Source organism: Panthera uncia, chromosome D2, assembly GCF_023721935.1.
Source record: "Panthera uncia isolate 11264 chromosome D2, Puncia_PCG_1.0, whole genome shotgun sequence".
Classification (NCBI taxonomy): Eukaryota; Metazoa; Chordata; class Mammalia; order Carnivora; family Felidae; genus Panthera; species Panthera uncia.
The window spans coordinates 33,274,672-33,294,316 of NC_064818.1; the positions used below are offsets into that span (position 1 = coordinate 33,274,672).

At 44.1% G+C, this 19,645-nt stretch overlaps 1 protein-coding gene across 2 annotated transcripts in view; it reads left to right on the forward strand.

Moving 5' to 3' along the window:
- Nucleotides 1–19,294, forward strand: part of VCL (vinculin) — a 108,771-nt gene extending 89,477 nt beyond the window's left edge. Inside the window, exons 13-22 of one of the 2 annotated variants that reach the window (XM_049646225.1) lie at nucleotides 718–846; nucleotides 4,511–4,660; nucleotides 6,395–6,503; nucleotides 7,628–7,930; nucleotides 9,153–9,277; nucleotides 10,589–10,774; nucleotides 13,834–14,037; nucleotides 16,063–16,266; nucleotides 16,646–16,750; nucleotides 18,982–19,294. In XM_049646225.1, coding sequence (XP_049502182.1) covers nucleotides 718–846; nucleotides 4,511–4,660; nucleotides 6,395–6,503; nucleotides 7,628–7,930; nucleotides 9,153–9,277; nucleotides 10,589–10,774; nucleotides 13,834–14,037; nucleotides 16,063–16,266; nucleotides 16,646–16,750; nucleotides 18,982–19,128 — 1,662 coding nt within the window. In that variant the 3' untranslated portion in view covers nucleotides 19,129–19,294. The remainder of the gene's footprint in view (nucleotides 1–717; nucleotides 847–4,510; nucleotides 4,661–6,394; nucleotides 6,504–7,627; nucleotides 7,931–9,152; nucleotides 9,278–10,588; nucleotides 10,775–13,833; nucleotides 14,038–16,062; nucleotides 16,267–16,645; nucleotides 16,751–18,981) is intronic. The other variant, XM_049646224.1, reaches the window with a different exon arrangement.
- Nucleotides 19,295–19,645: the final 351 nt, after the last annotated feature.

Sequence of the window (19,645 nt, forward strand, 5' to 3'; positions counted from 1 at the left end):
GCGTCCGACTTCAGCTCAGGTCATGATCTCACGGCCCGTGAGTTCGAGCCCCGCATCGGTCTCTGTGCTGACCGCTCAGAGCCCAGAGCCTGTTTCAGATTCTGTGTCTCCCTCTCTCTCTGACCCTCCCCCATTCATGCTCTGTCTCTCTCTGTCTCAAAAATAAATAAAAACGTTAAAAAAAAGAAATGGGTACATATATTGGTTATCAAGTTTTTCTAGAAACTTAACTGAAAAAACATGTGTCAGAAAAATTTCCCGTTCTTAATTTCTTTACTCTTAATGTAAGAAAATGCTTAGAAATATGGCACTGCATCTGCCAAACAATCCTTACAGCTTCTGTGGCCATGATTAGGCTCCTCCAACATTGGGAGTGGCGAGGAACTCTGTTTACATTTCCGGGTCTTCTTTTCTACCCCATGAACCTCAGTACCATTTCTTAGAAGCCACCAAGAAAGGAAGTAAGATTTCTTGTTTGGGTGGAGAATGTGGGTGCTGTCTTACCTCTCCTACTAGACATGAATCTCTTAGAGGGTAGGATTCATATCTTAGACCTGTTCCATGCTGGTTCAGTGCTTTGTACATAGTTATAGTAAATACTTACTGAATGAAAGATTAAATGAATGAATGAATGAATGTGTCACTAAAGTAAGGATATTGGCAGATGTACCTTTTGGACATTTTTGGTAATTTTTATTTGTGAACAATGTTTTTAAGGATCTGAAAGCCCGGATGCAGGAGGCGATGACTCAGGAGGTATCAGATGTTTTCAGCGACACCACAACTCCCATCAAGCTGTTGGCGGTGGCGGCCACTGCACCTCCTGATGCTCCCAGTAGGGAAGAAGTGGGTATCTGGAGTCTTCCTTTTCTTCTGTTGGCCAGCCACACACACACACACACACACACACACCCACACACACACCCACACACACGCACGCATGCATATTTATATATATTTGGATATTTGTAAAGGTAAAATTTGATTTCAGTGTGCATCAGAGGCAGTGGTTGGGAAATTGTGGGTGAAGGGTGGAAGGGCAGAAGAGGAAAGGCCTTGCTAACTCTTCTTTTAGTTATCAGGTGTGTCAGTTAGTAATGTCTTTAGGACATTTCTTGAGTTGTAAGCTGTAGAAGACCTGACTATCAGAGAAGAAAACAAATGGGTTTTGTTTTTATGGTGTAACAAGAAACACGGACATAGGTAGCCCTGGCATTGGTTCACCAGCTTGACACTGTGACAGCTGGCATTTCTGTGATTTTTTTTTTGGTCTTTTCCTAATGGTGTGAGATGGCTCTTGTAACCCTATGCATCATGTTCAAGGCAGGAAGAAATGAGAGAAAGGGCACTCCAGTCACAACTGTCCCTTTTATTAGGGCATTTTATTCGCAACGCAAAAGTCAAGGTAGTCCTTTTAAATGATTTGGTGTCATTCTTCTACTCACCCCCTTCCGATGACTCCCTCCTGTCCCAGAGGGAAGCCAGGATCCTTACAATAACAGTAAGACCAGTGATGTGCTGGTAGACTGGCACTCTAGGAAAGAAAGCCTAAAAACCAAAAAGCCCTGATTTGTAATGTTTGTTTGTTTCCATGATGTAAATATTCCCGTTGTGGCTGTTTCGGTGTGGAGTCACTGAAAGCGGTTGGGAAGAAATGGGTGCATTTGCCTCTTATGATCTGGTGTGAGTGGTTACGGTGACTTCACACCACTGCATCTGGTTCCCCTCTACCTCTCTGACATCATGTTGTACCACTCTTACCCTGCAGGCTGCTCTGTCTACACTGACTTCCTTGTGTTGTGTTCCCAGCATGCCATGTTTATATTTTCCATGTTTGAACCTTGGGGCTGTTGCACTTATTCTCTCTGTTCCTCCCATAGATAATTACATGTATTATTTATTCTCTTCCTTGAGCTTCTACTGAAATACCACTTTTGGGTCACTGCCCAAGATAGCATCCCTACCCCGCCCCCAGTGATTTCCTAATCTCCATATCCTATTTTTCTCCTCAGCATTTATCAACATTTGACATGTTTGCCTCATTTTTTGTTTGTCTGTCTCCCTCACATTAGCATGAAAGGCCGTGTAGGCAAGGAATTTGTTTTGTCATACTTTATTCCCAGTTCTTAAAACAATGCCTGGGACACTGTTGGTATTGAATGAATGAAAGTAAAGGTTTTCCCAGAAATCCTCCAGGTGGCTTGCTTATGTTTCATTGACTCCATCATATGGCTGCTCCAGCTGTAGAGGCATCTAGGAAAGCAAATATTGGCAGCAAAGAAGAAGGGGTTATTGGGTCAGGCACCCAAGACCAGGTAGCATTGGTGGGTTGGAGGTGTGTGTTATTCTTACTTGCTGATGACCCCCATTTTCTTTCTCTGGCCTGGGCGTAGTTCAGTTCATGGTCCCCTTAGGCTAAGATGATTTGCTATGTTTTTCAGTCCAGACTTCTCTGAGTTTTGACGAGTCGATCAAGTCTCTCCTGGTTATCCCCAATTTGATGCTTCGTTGGGACATCAGCATGTGTTGTCCTTTTCCTATTCTCTCTCTCTTGGAAATTTGGGAGTTGCCATTGACTCTTCTCATACCAATAAATAACTTAAGGCAAGCTAATTTGATCTCACAAATATTTCTTGAATCCTTTACGTTTTCCATTCACACATTGCTGCAGCTCTAGCTCTGATCCTTGTCCCCTGCTGCCTAAATGACTGCACAGCTGTGACTCGTCTTCTTTGAACCTGTCACCAGGCCACCAATAAAATAAAAACAGAGATTTGACCTTCTTATCCTACCCCTTCAGTGAGTCTTTCCTTTCACATAGGATAAAGTAGCACTGGGATCTACTTCTAATACTCTCTCTAAACCTGTTTCCCACAAACCTCTGCCTCTCAGTTCATGCCCCAGCAGTACTTAATTTCTTATGGTTTTCGGCATACTCTCCCCGTTCTCCCTTCTATGTCTTTGTTCTTTTTGTCTCTGCCTAATTATCTTCCCCTTTTTCTTTTTTGGCTAATTCCTATATACCTTTTATCCTTTAATCTTTTACTTCCTGGTTAAGGTTAAGTGCCTTTCCTTTTGCTTGCATGGTATCTGCTTAGTTTTATGATTGTACATAGCACACTCTATATAAGTATCTGTTTATGGGCCCTTTTTACATTTGAAGGATTTGAGCTTCTGAGATGCAGAAATTGTGTCTTAATCATTTTTGTATCTTTAGCACCTACTCCAGGGTCTGGCACATAGTAGGTGCTTAGTAAATTTTGATTGAGTGATACAAAAAGCAGGCTAAGTGGCCAGTTAAGTCAGAGGGAGCAGCAGACAAGGCTGGAATTGAAATGACTGACTAGGGTAAGCAAAAACCCTGTAGATCCAGATTATGGGAGACCAGCCAAGATAAAAGGACTGAGGCCAGGAGAAGGGGACTAGGAAATCAGAGATTTAGACAAAGATTCTGAGCATTAAATGGCAAGAACCAGGTGGCTGAACCCACAAGAGGCCATTATGGGGAAGAGACTTGTGTGGGTCAAGACAGCACCCTGGCAAGGAGACTGGAGTCTGCTGTTGAACCGGGAGGGCTTGAGGGCTTTACAGGTTGTCTGCCCTGGTCCCTGTGTGTGGGCAAGTAGACCCTCAGGAGGAGGCAAAGGAGAGGATGGATTCTGTCAGGCAGTTTCTGATACGCTCTGTGTGGAGTGTAAACCTGACCCAGCACTGCTTGGTATGCCTTGCTTCTTCTCAAAGCATTGTTATCTAAGCAAGTGACAGAAGAGCTTTTGTTATTTTATCTAAGTTAAATAGTCTACTTCATTGTATGCAACTTTGCATAATATCCATGTCAACAGAAAAGCTAACTTTTTTCAAATTTGAGAGCTGAATGGACAATTCAGTAGATAGGTTTTTTATTTGGGATAATAAAAATCAACCTTCCCTGCCCTAGTGTTAGGCCCCATTGTGAGCACCAGCTATCATTTTTCTCATGGAGGTCAGGGGCAGAGTTTTTACAACATTAATGGTAATGGATATGTGAGCGAATCTGCCTTGAGGAGGCTGGAGTTCGGGTTAGGACTGTGGATATTCTTGGCTCTTAATGCACCCAGCCACCTGCACTGGAGCCTCGAGTGGGTTTGTCTCTCTTCTTCAAACTCCAGGATAAGACTTTTGGGAACAGGGATTTTTGGTCTTCACCTTCTGTGAAGTCCTTGTTGTAGACTTCACAGTGCTGTGTGTTCTGTCTGCACTTGGTAAGCATTGGTTGAGCTGAAATTCAAGGGTGTGTGGCTGTGCGGGTGTGCGCATGCACGCACATGATGCCTGTGGCCAAACCTCTGAGGAGATAGAGCAAGGCCAAGACCTGGCGATTGATTGTTGTCTTATTAACTAGGGTTTGATGTCATCTGTGAAGTCTTTGCTTGAGTGTTTGCTGCCTCTGCTTAAAGTGAGAATTTTTCTTAGGCTTCCTGACCCATTTGATTGAAATAAAGTTTCCTAATGTTTTTGTTTTTTTCTCAAGGTATTTGATGAGAGGGCGGCAAACTTTGAGCACCATTCGGGAAGGCTTGGTGCCACGGCGGAGAAGGCGGCTGCTGTTGGAACTGCTAATAAATCCACAGTGGAAGGCATTCAGGCATCAGTAAAGACAGCTCGAGAACTCACACCCCAGGTAAAATTATGCTTGCTTTTTATTGTTTCAATATTCACCCTACAGTGTTCAGTAAAGGTCAATTATAGAACAGTTTCTATACAGTTTTGAACACTTATTGTAAATTGTCGTGAAAGAAACACACTCATAGTCTCAAAATCATTTTTATATTGTTGTAGTTTTCTGTAATGATCATAGATTACTTCTGAAAGTAGAAAACTAGTAAAGTGACCCCTCACCCACACTCATAATTAGGGAAATATTTGGATAATCTTCAGAGGTTAGTCTTTGAATTTTAGAGCTTTTGCCTTTCCCTGCATCTCTTTGAGGATATTTTTTAAAAATTCGGTTGTGTTCATAACTTGTTTTCTTTTTTCTACTTCATTACATAACCAAGTTATAGCCAGTATGCTGTGAATAATATAGTAATCAAATTATAGGAAACTCATCTTTTTAAAATTGATTTATTCAGCAGATATTTATTGTGTACCTGTAGTATATTAGGAACCGTGCTAGGCTTTACACATCTGTGATACTGGCTTTGGTGGGAACATGCAGGGAGAGATTTAAAAAAAAAAAGCACACCTTTATATTGTTTATCTTTTGCCCACATGGCATGTTAACAAGTTAGATTCTCTTGAAAAATCATACATGTCCAACTTCTAAAAAACACTTCCATAAAATATGAACATGAGTAACTTTCTTTAAAAACTTCCATAAAACATGGAACATAAAACAGGATTTCTGCATAAAAGGGAGATTCCTAAAAAAGAGAAACAGAAAACTAAAGATACCAATGATGGAAAGAGTAAGGATTTTGGAGACAGATCTGGACTTGAATCCTCTGTGACCTTGAGTTTCCTCATCTGTAAAATGGGGAGAATTCCTTCCTAGTGGATCATTTGGAGGATTAAAAGGATATGCGTACAGCCTGTAACTAACCAAATACTCAGGAAATGTTAGTTCCTTCCCCAACTGCTATACCTGATTAACTGGGAGCTCTTGAGCAAGTCATTTACATTTTGCATCTGTAAAGTGGAGAAATTACCTGACCTGTCTCATAGGGTTGTTGTGAGGATTCAGTAAGATAATAGATGTGAAAGTACTTCTTTAACCGTATATAGTTATTTAAAAAAAAAAAAAAATTTTTTTTTTAACGTTTTTTTTTTAAATTTATTTTTGAGACAGAGAGAGACAGAGCATGAACGGGGGAGGGTCAGAGAGAGGGAGACACAGAATCTGAAACAGGCTCCAGGCTCTGAGCTGTCAGCACAGAGCCTGACGCAGGGCTCGAACTCAAGGACGGCGAGATCATGACCTGAGCCGAAGTCGGCGGCTAAACCGACTGAGCCACCCAGGCGCCCCTATAGTTACTTTTTTAAAAATAAATATTCATAATCAGTTTTAAGTAATTTTTAGTATCTTTCTTGGTGATGATTTTTAAGGTGGAAGAGTCTTCCCAAGGGCTTAAACATAGGTCAGTTTGGTGTATGTTTGGAAGTACCAAGTGAATGCCGTTTACTTTGTCATTTTATTACCTTCCCCACATCAGGCTGTGACTGTAAAATCTTCTGCAGGGGCCCATTTGGGTGAGATGTTTATGAGACCAAATCTAATGTGTTCAGCCTGAAAAGAGACTTACCCATTTTTGGCTTTCTAGCGCCATCTGTAGGTAGAGAGGGGAAAGCTTTGCTGAAAGTTTGTATTCCAGCGGGAGGGTGCCCTGAGGTTTAAAGGTTGTTTTGTCATTGACAGGTCGTCTCAGCTGCTCGCATTTTACTTAGAAATCCTGGAAATCAAGCTGCTTATGAACATTTTGAGACCATGAAGAACCAGTGGATTGATAATGTAGAAAAAATGACAGGTAGAGCTGTGTGCAGAGTTCTTACTGTCTAATCCTTGAGGAATGAGTTCTGAGAAACTCGAGTAGGACTGGTTATATTACTTAGCTGTAATTGGATGAAGGGACGGTCATGTGCCCGACAGTGTACTTGGCCCTGATTAAGGCTGCTGAGCAGCGGCGGCTTCTCATTCAAGCCTTGCAATTTTGTTTGAAGAGAGGCTCTTTGAGTCTCTTTTATTTTAATGCTGCCCTCCCTGTGTGATGTTTATTGTTACAGCTCCTATCTTCTCTTTGAATAGTGCCTTTGCTCAGTCTGAACCAGAGTTTGGTTTCAGAGGCTGGGAGGCAGTGTTTGTGGATACAGTAAGTGTCCCTGTCATTTTCAGTGGGTTCATATTTCAAGGAACCACAATAGCTACCATTTAATTCAACTTGTCTCAGAGTTTCCTCCAACTTATCAAGTACGTAGTTTTAAAAAAAGGAGAAACCAACCGCCAACAAACCTGTGTCTGTGCAATTGAAGTGGCACCTCTGAATCTTCATTCTCTGTGGAGGGAGGGATGGGAGAGGAGGGAAGAAATGAGGAAGGCAGGCTCTTCGGCTTCCCTGCAGAACTTGCTGGGACAGGGTCCGTAGCAGCCAGAGATGAAAATGGAGCTCCTGAGGTATCGTAAGAGAGGCAACGGAAACAAGAAACAGGTGGTTAAGGTTATTAGACTCCTCTGAGTGGCTCATCTTGGGCACTACAGGCTGCCAACAAGCAACAGATGGCTGGGGAGTGAGGCAGAAAGGGAGAAAATGTTATTAACACAACGTGGAGATGCGGTAAAGGCTTGGGACTCAATCCTTGTTTCCTCCTGATGTCGTTGCAACTCTGGTTGTCTGTTGTAGCCACAGGAAGGCCAGTGACCACGGTGGTACGAATGCTATGACTCTATATGGCCCTCCCGGTCTCCATCTTCACTTTTTTTTTTTGAACTAAGGTATTCACCTGGAAGCTTCTGATTGTAGAGGAAGGGCTTAGAGCTGAAGGAGAGAATTCTGGGTGTTAGACTTTCACGTGAGAAACTTGAGTGGACAACAGGGTTTTTGAGTCTCTCTTCTTCTAAAATAGAAACTAAATTACATTCCTTTTCTCCTGACAGGGCTGGTGGACGAAGCTATTGATACCAAATCTCTGTTGGATGCTTCTGAAGAAGCAATTAAAAAAGATCTGGACAAGTGTAAAGTGGCCATGGCCAATATTCAGCCACAGATGTTGGTCGCTGGGGCAACCAGCATTGCTCGCCGGGCCAACCGTATCCTGCTGGTGGCTAAGAGGGAGGTGGAGAACTCTGAGGATCCCAAGTTCCGTGAGGCTGTGAAAGCCGCCTCTGATGAATTGAGCAAAACCATCTCTCCAATGGTGATGGATGCAAAGGCTGTGGCCGGAAACATTTCTGACCCTGGTAAGCAATTCATGGTGTGGTTCACCTCACTTGAGAGGTTAACTCAGGAAGCCGACAGAGTGGTAAGACGATATGCACCCACCCGCAACCACCGCATACAATATCTGGGAGCCGAAACTGCAGATACTTAGTTTGAGAGTGCTAGATTAATCTTTTCATGTCCAAAAAAAAAATATTGCACAGACTAATTTCTGCAATATTGCAGGTTTGTTGCAAGTTAGTTTCTCTGGACCAACTTTTCTGTGCTTGTCTGATTAGATACCCCCTGGTCCTGTTTACTTGTTGTTTTGGAAATTGCCCAAAAGATGCATGATAACCAATGCATAACTTCTTTTCTGCTTTTCTTAAAATGCTTTTACTCTGTTAAACATTTTCTGTTTCTGTCAAGGAGGGCTTAAGTTGACGTGTAGATCTCCTAGGTGAGTGTCCTCATCCTCTACCAAAGAGTCTGGACTTTCTTTAGCTGAACTTTGAGCACGTTTTCAGTATTACTGAAGATGTTACCACTCCTTTGGTTAGAAACATCTGAATTCCTTCCTGTTCTGAGCATCCAGTGTGTCTAGCCTTGTCTGTGAGTAGAATGCAGTCAGTGTAAGGGAGTGGGTAGGAAGGGCTGCCCTATTCATCCCTAGCCCAGGCAGGATCTTTCTGGTATCTCGAACCCACCATCACTAAGGACACGCTCAGGTTCCTAATTGGAGTTTCTGGTAGTTTGAGGAGAATTCTTGAATTCCCGGTGACTGGACACTGTAGCAGCAGCAGCTCAACAGAGAGGGTTAATACACTTAATGCCAAGGTGAGCAAAGGAGTAGTGAGAAAGATGAGACAGACTCCAGGGAATGTATGCCCAATCTGAAACTGACATCTCCCCTGTTCTGAGTTAGGCAGGCATATCTCTTGACTGGTTCATCATAAAAGAGGTGATGAGCACCACCTGAGCCCAAAGTGATCATGCCCAGGAGTGTCTTGAGTACTTGTTAATTGTACAGGCAAGAAGGCACCCTGCACCACTGGGAATAGCTGGCTGTGACCCTTCTGACTCTTTGTATGCCTCGCGGCTTCTGCCCTGCCCTTACCTCCTTTCCCCTTCAATCACTGCCTGTGATGCTTCCTGGCAGCTTCACATCCAGCTTTTGTTAATAGAAACCAGTTCTTCTGCTGGACAGACAGTGCTCCAGGGTGCTGACCTGCCCAGCTGAAAGTGAGGGCTTCTTATGTTTAGGCCTGCAAAAGAGCTTCCTGGACTCAGGATATCGGATCCTGGGAGCTGTGGCCAAGGTCAGAGAAGCCTTCCAACCTCAGGAGCCTGACTTCCCGCCTCCTCCGCCAGACCTTGAACAGCTCCGTGTAAGTAAATTTAGAGTGATGGGGAGAGTTGAGCAGAGGGTGTTGGGACTCTAACAAGGGGGAGGTTGGCTGTGTTCTGGAGCCTCAGTTGCCAGCGGTCTTTTTTTAACTTCTGCTTAAAGCCTAGTTGGATGCACAAGTTGACTTTCATCTTTCATTCTGAAATTAGTGGAGTCCTAACCCCATGGTTCTGCATGGGGCGTGCTGGGTAGGTGGGGGTCTGTGGGGTTGGCCTGCTGTGTTGGGAACTGATTGGAGCAGAGGAACTGGCTTTGGTAAGTGTGCATGTGATGAGTGATGAGGTAGTAGTAAGTTAATGAAGAGTGGGAAAATAATCTTGCGGTGAGATTTTCTTGTGTTCCCAGTTGACAATGGCAAACTGAAGTGGGTACACTCTTGTGTGCATTCTTTGTTCCTTTACTTGACTTTTTTTTTTTTAGTAACAAAGTAATACAGTCTCTTTGTTTTCAAGTTTATTTTCCCCCCAACTATCATGTAAACTCTTTTGACGCACCCCAAAGTACCATAAATTTATTCTTCCATAAATCAGTGGTTTAGAAAGAGGCTTAGCTGGGCAATATCTTATAGATACAAATCCTAGAATAGGAAATAGTGATTATTCTAACCAAGTATTAGAAATAGCTGGACTTTGGGAATAGTTTATCAAGGCAATACTTTGATTTACTCTCCTTGACTTACTTTGCCATGTTTAATGTCGATAAAAGATGTAAATTTCTAAGTTGTTTGAGGATACAACTGGGTCATTTTGCCCAAACTAAGACACAGTGCTTCCTTAGCCTCCAGTGCCTCAGCCTCATTTGATTCTTTATAGCTGGACTGTTGGTGGGTTGTTAGGGCCAGGGTGGGTGGGGGCTATTCTGGCAAATGGCTTTTTATGGGATCAACAGATTTATGACACGCAGAATCAAGATCTTCGAGGCTTGTCTAGCTACCCCTTATTGACAGAGGAGGAACCTGAGGCCCAGGGGAGAAATTATTTGCCTGTGCACCTTCCCTTCAACATAGTCAGGGCCACAAATTAGATCTTCTTTGGGAATCCTTGGTCCAGTAGTGCGTGCGTGCCTCCCTGGAATATGTCCAAAACTGTAGCTGCTGGCTTTTTGTGGAGAACAAGGAAGAAAATATGCATCTGTTGAGATTGAAGCAGGTGGTCCTTGTGCTCAGTGTGGGTGGTCTTATATGGAATGAATGTGGGTGGCTTTTCTGGGGATGCTTTTTAGAGGAAAGGAAAGAATTCTAGAGGGGAGTAGTTCCTAGGGTTTTACTTACAACCCAGTAATTCTTTCTTAGCTGACAGATGAGCTTGCTCCTCCCAAACCACCGCTGCCTGAGGGTGAGGTCCCTCCACCCAGGCCCCCACCACCAGAGGAGAAGGATGAAGAGTTCCCTGAGCAGAAAGCCGGGGAGGTGATTAACCAGCCAATGATGATGGCTGCCAGGCAGCTCCATGATGAAGCTCGCAAGTGGTCCAGCAAGGTAAGTAATGAAGCTTTTCTTGTGGAAAAAGGATGAAGAACTGTACACACAGCCCAGGAAGAAGAGTCTGTTTGGAAAGTTACCCTCTGTCTGCTTTGGTTCCTGTTGTTGTCAATAGCATGTTCCTCTTCTTACTTGTGGTTTAGTAAGATGCTTCTGGCGCCTGATGGCTTCTCCTTCTATTGTCATCTAGGCTGCCTGTGATTTAAGAGGAGGGTTCCTGTCCTCTGTCCATGCAAGGGTCAGCTGCTGTGACCCTGGACATTTGGGGTCTTTGAGAAACTGCTTCTCTTTCTTAAGACTGCTGAATGTTTTTAGATGCTTTCTTGCTAATTATCAGCACTCCAAACATGAAATAGTCTTCTGTGGGCTCTGCTAGAGCTAGGTGAAGTGTTTGCATTTTCCTTCTGTTTTGCATAAAGGCAGTTAGATTGGTGTCTTAAAAGCCATGTGCTTTGTCCTTTCCTTAGAATCATCTTACCCCTTGGTTCAAGACAGCTCCAGGCTGACTCCACCTCGACAAATCTGAAAGTGTAACTATTAGTGTGGTTGGTGAAAATTTAGATGCTGGCAGCAGTCATGCCCTGGGAATAACTTTTGCCTATTTTCCCCTAAATGATGGAAAGTGAGTGGAAGCTTTTCTAGATATAAGCTAAATGTTATTGCTAACCTTGCAATGAATTATAGTTCTAAACTGTTTGTGAAATGACCCTTTCTTCTAGATCTTTATTCCCACCATTTATTTGCCTTTTTACACCCTCAACTGTCTCAAGCTCTTGTATTAAATGTAGTTCCCCAGGGACCTTCTGCACGCAGCTGATCTTGGGTTTTTCCAGCCTGGGAAATTGACCTTGGGTTTTTAATTCTGTATTTTTCTGTGCTGTTAGCTGTGAGCCTAGGTTCTAAGAAGGAATGAATAGTGTGACCTTGCTGGTGTTGGGCCTGACCATGGAATTATTTATAATTGTATCTTTCTAACTAGGGCATGCACACCTCCAGGACCTTAGCAGAGTCCCACTGCATGTGGAGAGTGGGATGGAGGTGACGATGAAGGTTGGTTTTACTTAAAGATTTTAAAGGAAATTTAAGCTTTATTACAGTAAACCCAGATATACTGTGCAGCAGGACACAAAACATACATGAATTATAAACAAACTTAAGGGGCAGAGAGCATCAGCCTACATATTTTTCCGACTCTGCCATTTGTGGCCAGAAGTCTTTAGGTCTGACTATCCCTGGAGATTTGGAACATTAGGAGATTGCCAACTTTGAGCTGTGTGAAGTCAGGAGCTATTTGAACCGTGTGTATCTGGGGGATGGGTGTGTTATGTGTTTGTGTATCTGTCAGTCTGTTTTTGTACATTTTGAGACTCTGAACCCCAGTAGCAGTGAGCTGGCTTCTCTTCTAAGGAATGGGGATGAGTCCTACTTGAGACAGAGTTTAGGGAAAGAGTTTAGAATGTACCTGAACCCCTTGTTTTCCCTGAATTCTCCAACTCTGTCATCAACATTTGGAGACATGTTTCCTGTACAGGATAAGAATTTTAGGAGTGATAGCAACCTCAGTTAAACTTCCATGTAAACTCTTACTTCCTCTTGGTTAGCGATTTTTTTTTTTTTTTTTTTTTTTTTAAGTAGGCCCCATGACCAGTGTGGAGTCCAATGGAGCTTGAATTCATGACCCTGAGATCAAGACCTAAGCTGAGGTCAAGAGTCGGACACTTAACTGACTGAGCCACTCAGGTGCCCCACTGATGTTTGATATAAAAAAACCTGTGTTCAGGAGCACCTGGCTGGCTCAGTTGGTAGAGCATGTGACTCTGTATCTTGGGGTTGTGATTTCGAGCCCCACAAAATTCTTAAAAACAAAACAAAACAAAAAAACCTGTGTTCACCATTCTTCATATACATGGTTTGCCTTCCTTGAGGCAGTTCCTTTTATTTTCTTTCCCCTCAACCTATTTCAGCATCTGATCACACTGCTTCTTGCCCTGGCCTTTCAGAATCCCCATCCCTGTTATTAAATTCATTCTTTCCCCTCATGGGTCCTGTTCTCTCGTGGGCCCACATTTGGGCTTCTCTGAACCCAGCCTTGATCAGTTGCCACGTTCATGTGTTATCTGTGAAGTATGTAAATTAAGTTTGGGATGAGAACCCTATTTTGCAACAGGAGAGATTTAGTTTGTACCCAAGGAACAGCTTTCTGAGTCAGTACTAGCAAGGGATGCAATATGAGATTGTAGAAGTGTTGGCCCTGAAGATCTTGAGAGAGAGAGAGAGAGAGAGAGAGAGAGAGAGAGAGAGAGAGGTGGTCTGAAGTGTGGGTTTTCCCTAAGATGGGAAGCTGGATGAGGCATCTTCTGGAGACTTCTTTCAGCTGGGTGGTTGTGGGGTATTTGATAAGTCCTCTTCAATCACCATTGTGTTTGGTTTTTTTGCCTCTTTCCTGGTTTCATTATCAGTTGCCTCTGATGTATCATTTTAAACTCTGGGACTTTTTAATTCCTGAAGGAAATAATGATCTGTGTCTGGTTACTGCAGAGCTGACCCAACTCACTTCCTGTGTCCAGGAAGATATAGAATAGTGTCCTTATGAGCCAGCAGGGAGTACTCACTTTCTTCTGTTCAAAGCAAGTTGTGTGGCTGAATTTACTTTTTCCCTCTGGATTCCTTTTAAAGGTAATCAGCTACTATTGTTTGGTTGTTTGGCTCCTCAAAACTATTCTGAGAATTACTCTTGGCAGGTTTACCTTTGGTGGTGAGTGTATGTAAAAGGAATTGCACTTGCTTCCTTGGTATGACTTTTTCTCTGGAAACCCTTCGCCACTGGAGTGAGGCTCTTTCTTTTACTCACTATGAACAGGGCGGCTGGGATTGGTGCTGGAGGCTGAGAATTCCCTTTCTGTGAGTTTGGTTCATCTGGCTTCTGGAGAGTCTGCCGTTTTCTTTCCCATCCTAGGCAAGCTTTGGTTACTAAACCAGCTGATGCTCAGCTTCCCCAGTCCTACTGCTCTTACTAACACTGTCCCTGTTTCTCATCCTTCCTGCCATCGACAAAGCAGGGTAACCCAGCCGCTGAGGTGGGTATAGGTGTTGTAGCTGAGGCAGATGCGGCCGATGCTGTTGGGTTCCCTGTCCCCCCTGACATGGAAGACGATTACGAACCTGAGCTGCTGTTAATGCCATCCAGTCAGCCGGTCAACCAGCCCATTCTGGCCGCGGCTCAGTCATTGCATCGGGAAGCTACCAAGTGGTCTAGTAAGGTACTGATTAGCACCCCCGGTTGGGGCTGCTCCATATGCATCCGGCCATGTGCAGCCTTGACACATTGCATCACTCATGATCTGTGCGAGTCCTGTGAGTCTGAGCAGGGCGGGCATCTGTCTGTCTGCACCTTGTTGTTAGGACTGGCTTCACAAGTTTGATAGGTCTGCTAATGCCAGATTAATTGGATTGCATTTATGTTTGGGGGTAGAGATGGGGTCACTTTTTGAAAGGATTTCTTTTCTTACCTCGGGGCCACAATTGGAACCTTAAAGCCCTTGGGAAGCCGTGGATATGTCTCTCAATGACTTGCAGGTCTGGAACCACTGTAGACCATTAAGAGGTCACCTGGCCTGACCATTGAGCTTTGCCTGCCACCCCCTTCTCTGCTGACCTGTCACTGATGGCTCAGGCAGAGTTGATCAGGGTGAGAAGCAGCTTTATACGGCAGGGTCTCTGGGGCGGACTGCTTGTGGCCCTGCACTTGGCTGCCTGGCAGATGCTGGCTTCAATGGGAACCCACAGGGAAGGGGGCTTTACTGACTGCTTGTCCAGGTATTTCAGTGGGAGGGGCTGGGAGTGGGGAACAGTGGGTGCTTCAAGGCTGTAGGACAGGCAGCCACAGAGCTTTGACCTTGGGACTGAACCAACGCTAGTTTGGGGAGTAGGGAAGAGGGTGATTATTCTTTTTTCCTTTTGAAGGTAGCATGTTGCAAGAAGAAAGGGTTTGAAGACTGACGGGTAATAACTAACCCTGGCACTACACTGTCTTCTAATCAAGGTCATAAAATCCTGGAATGATACCAGGTCTACACTGGAAGAGATGGGCCCAGACAGCCTTGTCTAACATGCCCCTATTCTCCTGACTACTTCCCATACCTGCATTCTCTCTGGCCTCAATTACTGCCTGAGATGTTCCACGCCTCCCCCCATAGTGATCAGCCACTTCGTGATGCCTGTGGGGGTGTCTCACATGGTGCCCTGCAGTGGCATGGTTTGTGTATGCTTCACTGCCTTGTATAGAAATTGAAAAGCATGAGGGGAAAAATGAGTAGGGCCTGACCTTTTAGGTAGTTTTGAACATTGCAGTTGTTATTTTTGGTTTTTATCAGTCAAAAGAGAAACCTTTTGAAGGCATAAATTACTTGTACATTTCTTTATTGTGACCCATGGGGTTTTAATGAACCCAGATGCCAAATCTCAGATAAACTGCTATTTGTTGGAGTGGGGGTTCCATTTATAGCTTTGACTCATGATTTTTATTTTTCTGGTGCCTCCGCGGCATCCTCTTAGCTGAAGGTTTCTTTAATTGAAGCCACTTAGCTGAGGGGACAGAAAAATTGATTCTTGGCCTTTTAAAAAGTGATAAATTAAAATACCGTGTTCCTTTAGGCTGACAGGACAAATAAGAGGCAGTAGAGGGAGGGCAGGAGCAGTCTAGGTGAGAAAATACATCTTGTCTCACCAATGCTGATAACAGTTACTTGGTTTAAATTCCAGTTCAGCAGCAATGGTCCTTGGCTGCTATTTGTAACAAGGGTTAGGATGAAGAGGATTTCAGCATCTGGAAAGGCTCCTCTGTATTTTTCCCCTCAGGCCAGCTTACTGCTTTCCCCCTATAGAAAGGAAAATGCCTGTTTAACCAACTTCTTGACCTCATCCTCATTTTTATTGCCATGATTAACTTGGAGATGCTGAAGTGCTGTGTTCAGTGCTATGCCAGGGGTGCACATGTTGCCCTTCCAGACTAATATTTTACCTGGTCTTCCTTTTTTTCAGTTGGATAATCTCTTTCCCTCTCTGTTTCTCTCATTCAGTCCTGGGAGGAGTGCCTTGGATCACTCTTCTCTCTGTTCTCCTGTACCATCCATGTCACTCAAGAGTAGTCCTTTTATCTTCTTCCCACCCTTCCAGAGGGCCACTGGAGCAGCAGGCTCCCTCCTTTCTTCTCTGTGCTTCTCCTTCCTTCCCTAACTTGGCCAGAGTTGGGGCTGAGCTCACATTATGTCTTTGCTTCTCTCTAGGGCAATGACATCATTGCAGCAGCCAAGCGCATGGCCCTGCTGATGGCTGAGATGTCTCGGCTGGTAAGAGGGGGCAGTGGTACCAAGCGGGCACTGATTCAGTGTGCCAAGGACATTGCCAAGGCCTCAGATGAGGTAACGCGGTTGGCCAAGGAGGTTGCCAAGCAGTGCACCGATAAGCGGATCAGAACCAACCTCTTACAGGTATTCAAGAAAAGTGTGCGTGTGTGTTGGAGTGGGGAGGATGGGAGGGAGAAAGCAAGAGAGAGAAAACTGGATGAGCAAGGAGGAGGAGGAGCTTTCGGAGTGGAAAGAAATGGCAGAAAGGGAAATACATATATGTACATTTGGGAAAGGCAGAGTCAGGAAAATTTATTCCCTGATCAAATGAAAAATGTTAATGCTTCCTTTCTGAACAAAGGGACTATATTGGTCCTAGGGAGAAAGCAAGTGGAATCCTGCTGGTAATTTATTGAATGCCTTCTGTATTCCAGCCCCTAGGAATACAGAGGTGGACAAGTCTTGCCCTCAAGGAACTCGTGGGTAAGAAAAACATTAGAAACATACTAAATTTTCTTTATAGGTATGTGAGCGAATCCCAACCATAAGCACTCAGCTCAAGATCCTGTCCACCGTGAAGGCTACCATGCTGGGTCGGACCAACATCAGTGATGAAGAATCTGAGCAGGTATGTGTCTGCTGCTGCTGATGTCGTGCCAGCAGCTTCTTTGCCAATTATAGCAACTTAATTCAGCTTTGGGTAAGTTTTACCCATGATTTGAGTATTCAGTATGTGGAATGGAGTTTCTCCGAAGGGCATCTGGTTGGAGAGATGCATCAAAAACTTCGAAGGGGAAGTAAAAGTCTTATGCAACTTTGGTCACTTTACAGATGGGAAGTTGAGGCCTAGGGTTAAGTGTTGGTAGCAGTTGGGACTCTGCTCAGTTCTTTTTCTCCATGGAATAGGTTTGGCGATCTTGAGGCCTCTAGTCTGTTCACTCCTGCCCATTTTGACCTTTTTGACTGGAGAGACTTTCTCCTTCCTAGCTCACTGGGTGATAAGTACCCTGGGGAGGTTGAATAATGTAGGCTTTTCAGGGGCGTGTGATGAGGCTGAAATGACAGCTCAAAGGAGGTGCTTCTCTCAGTTTCTTTGACAGCAATTGAAATAAGGATGATGGGAGGAGGGTTCTCTTAAGCGATGGCAACCACTTTTTGGAGTTTGTCCTCTTTCACTGCCTCCTGGAAATGTGGCCCACGACTATTCACAAAGTCTTCATCTGAGCACCTGTTTCTCTCCTTACCTCCTCTCTAGTAGGCCCTGCTGTAAGCCAGACTTCCAGTGTCATCTTACAGTAGGTAGCACAGCTTTTGTTGAACTGCTCAGACAGGCTCATCGTACATGGGCATGCATGTGGCACTCACTGTATTAGGCACTATGAAGGGGGTTTGAAAAAGTCAGACACAGTCCCTCTCCTTGGGGAACTCCGTCCTTGATCTCTGGGCCAGGAGACAGAGAACCTACTCCCCTAGTGCCAGTGGTGCTTTCACTACCATATTTCAATCCAGCAGCTCTCACCCTGGCCTTCCTTGTGCACCAGAGGAATTGGATCTTCTCCCCTAACTTCCATGTAATCTAGGCAGGGTTTGGACACTGGGTTGTTTCCTGTCATGTGATCTCATCTGCCCCCAAGAAAAGGAAGTAAAGAAAACAGGGAAGGAAGAATAGGACTCATAGTTTCAGACCATATCATTTAACCAACAAAAACATATTCTGGGAATATCTACTATGTTCCACCTAATATCCCAAATAAAAAAGGTAGAAAGTGACAGGGTGGTAGAATGAAAAAAAACACAGGACTGCCAGGTCAGAAGTTTTGAGTCCTCATCCTGATTATTGTGTGAGTTTGGCTGGCAAATCTCTGAGCCTCTCTGGGCCTTGGCCTCTTTGTTGACAGGCATGAAAAGATCAGCTGACCAGGAATTTAAGCCCATAGTTCTGCCTCTCAGAGCCGATGAACCCTCAGAAATTGCATGCACAAATTTTATAGACACGAGCATTTTTCGGGGAAGAATCTTTAGACTTCATGAACTCCTCAAAGGGTCTGTGGCTCAAAAATAGTTTTGTGGTTTTGTGTGTGTGTGTCTCAAATAACAATTAAGAAGTAAATTACTGAGCTAATAGATTGTTAGTTCTCTGAGTTTCTATGGTGGAGTACTAGTGTTATCCCAGTCCTGTAAGTTTGTGTTTAGATTTACTGATTTAGATTTTCATCGATTTATATGATGATGGGTTTGTTCATTTGGTTTTTTCACTCCTTATTAGAATTAAATATTTTTGAAATATCTCTTGTGCCAGGCACTGTCCTGAGACATAGCAGCGAACAAAACTGAAAAATATCACGGTCCTTATGGAACTTAAATTTTAAATCAGGTAAAATATCAGATAAAATGAACAACTTAGGTAAAACATACAGTTTATCAGTTAGTAATGATGGGTTCTGTGGAGAAAAATGAAGAATTGGAGGATGAAATGCTGTCAGTGGGAAGGTCTTTGTGATTTAAAGTAAAGTGAGCAGGGAATGCCTTACCAAAGATCAGAGCAAAGATCTGGAGGTGAGGGGTGAACCATGAGGGAGAAGCATTCCAGGTAGAGGGAACAGCAGGAGCATGAGGCAGGAGCTTGTTTGAAGACCAGGAAAAGAGTATGTGCTAGAATCTATCTGCTGGTATAGTACACAGTGATGGCCTTTTTTGGGTTGTTTTTGGTGATTCCCCTACACCACCAGTGATATGACAAGTGGGGGGACTCCAGCTGCAGGCGGGGTAAACTGCAGTCCACTCCTAGCTTAAGCCAGTCTTGGAGGTTGGACTGCGTCAGGGACTGTGAGTAATGGAGAGTTCTTGCTTTCCTTGCAGGCCACCGAGATGCTGGTTCACAATGCCCAGAACCTCATGCAGTCAGTGAAGGAGACTGTTAGAGAAGCTGAAGCTGCTTCAATCAAAATTCGAACAGATGCTGGATTTACATTGCGCTGGGTTAGAAAGACTCCCTGGTACCAGTAGGCACTTGGTCAAACTTGGCTGGCACAGAAACCCCTACTAAACAGAATGAAATGATTGTGGAGTCCCAGAAGATGATGAAAATTGCTTAGGGGTTAAAAGCCACATCCTGGCCTGACGTAACAGAAAGGAATGAGGCCTCTTCACTTTAGAAATCATTTATACTCTTGTCATGGACACTTTGAAATATGTCTTCGTATAAAGCCTGTATTCTCAAACACAGTTAATACTTGTGCACACTCTATCCCAATAGGAAGACTGGGTTTATAGCCCATGGACTTCACATAAGCTCAGAATCCAAGACTGAACACTAGCCAGACACCTGCTCTGCCCTCATTCCCTAGGGGACAGTTCCTTCTTTGCTTCATTCTCCTTGTTCCCCTACCCCCTTCTACCTGCTAGGCTCCCAAGACCCAGGGCCCAGACAGCTTAGTTTAAGAAGGAAATCACTGTGCCTCCAAAATTTGTTTTGGGCTTTCTATATTGCTACTGACCCTGGCTGTGTACTATCTGGGTCCTT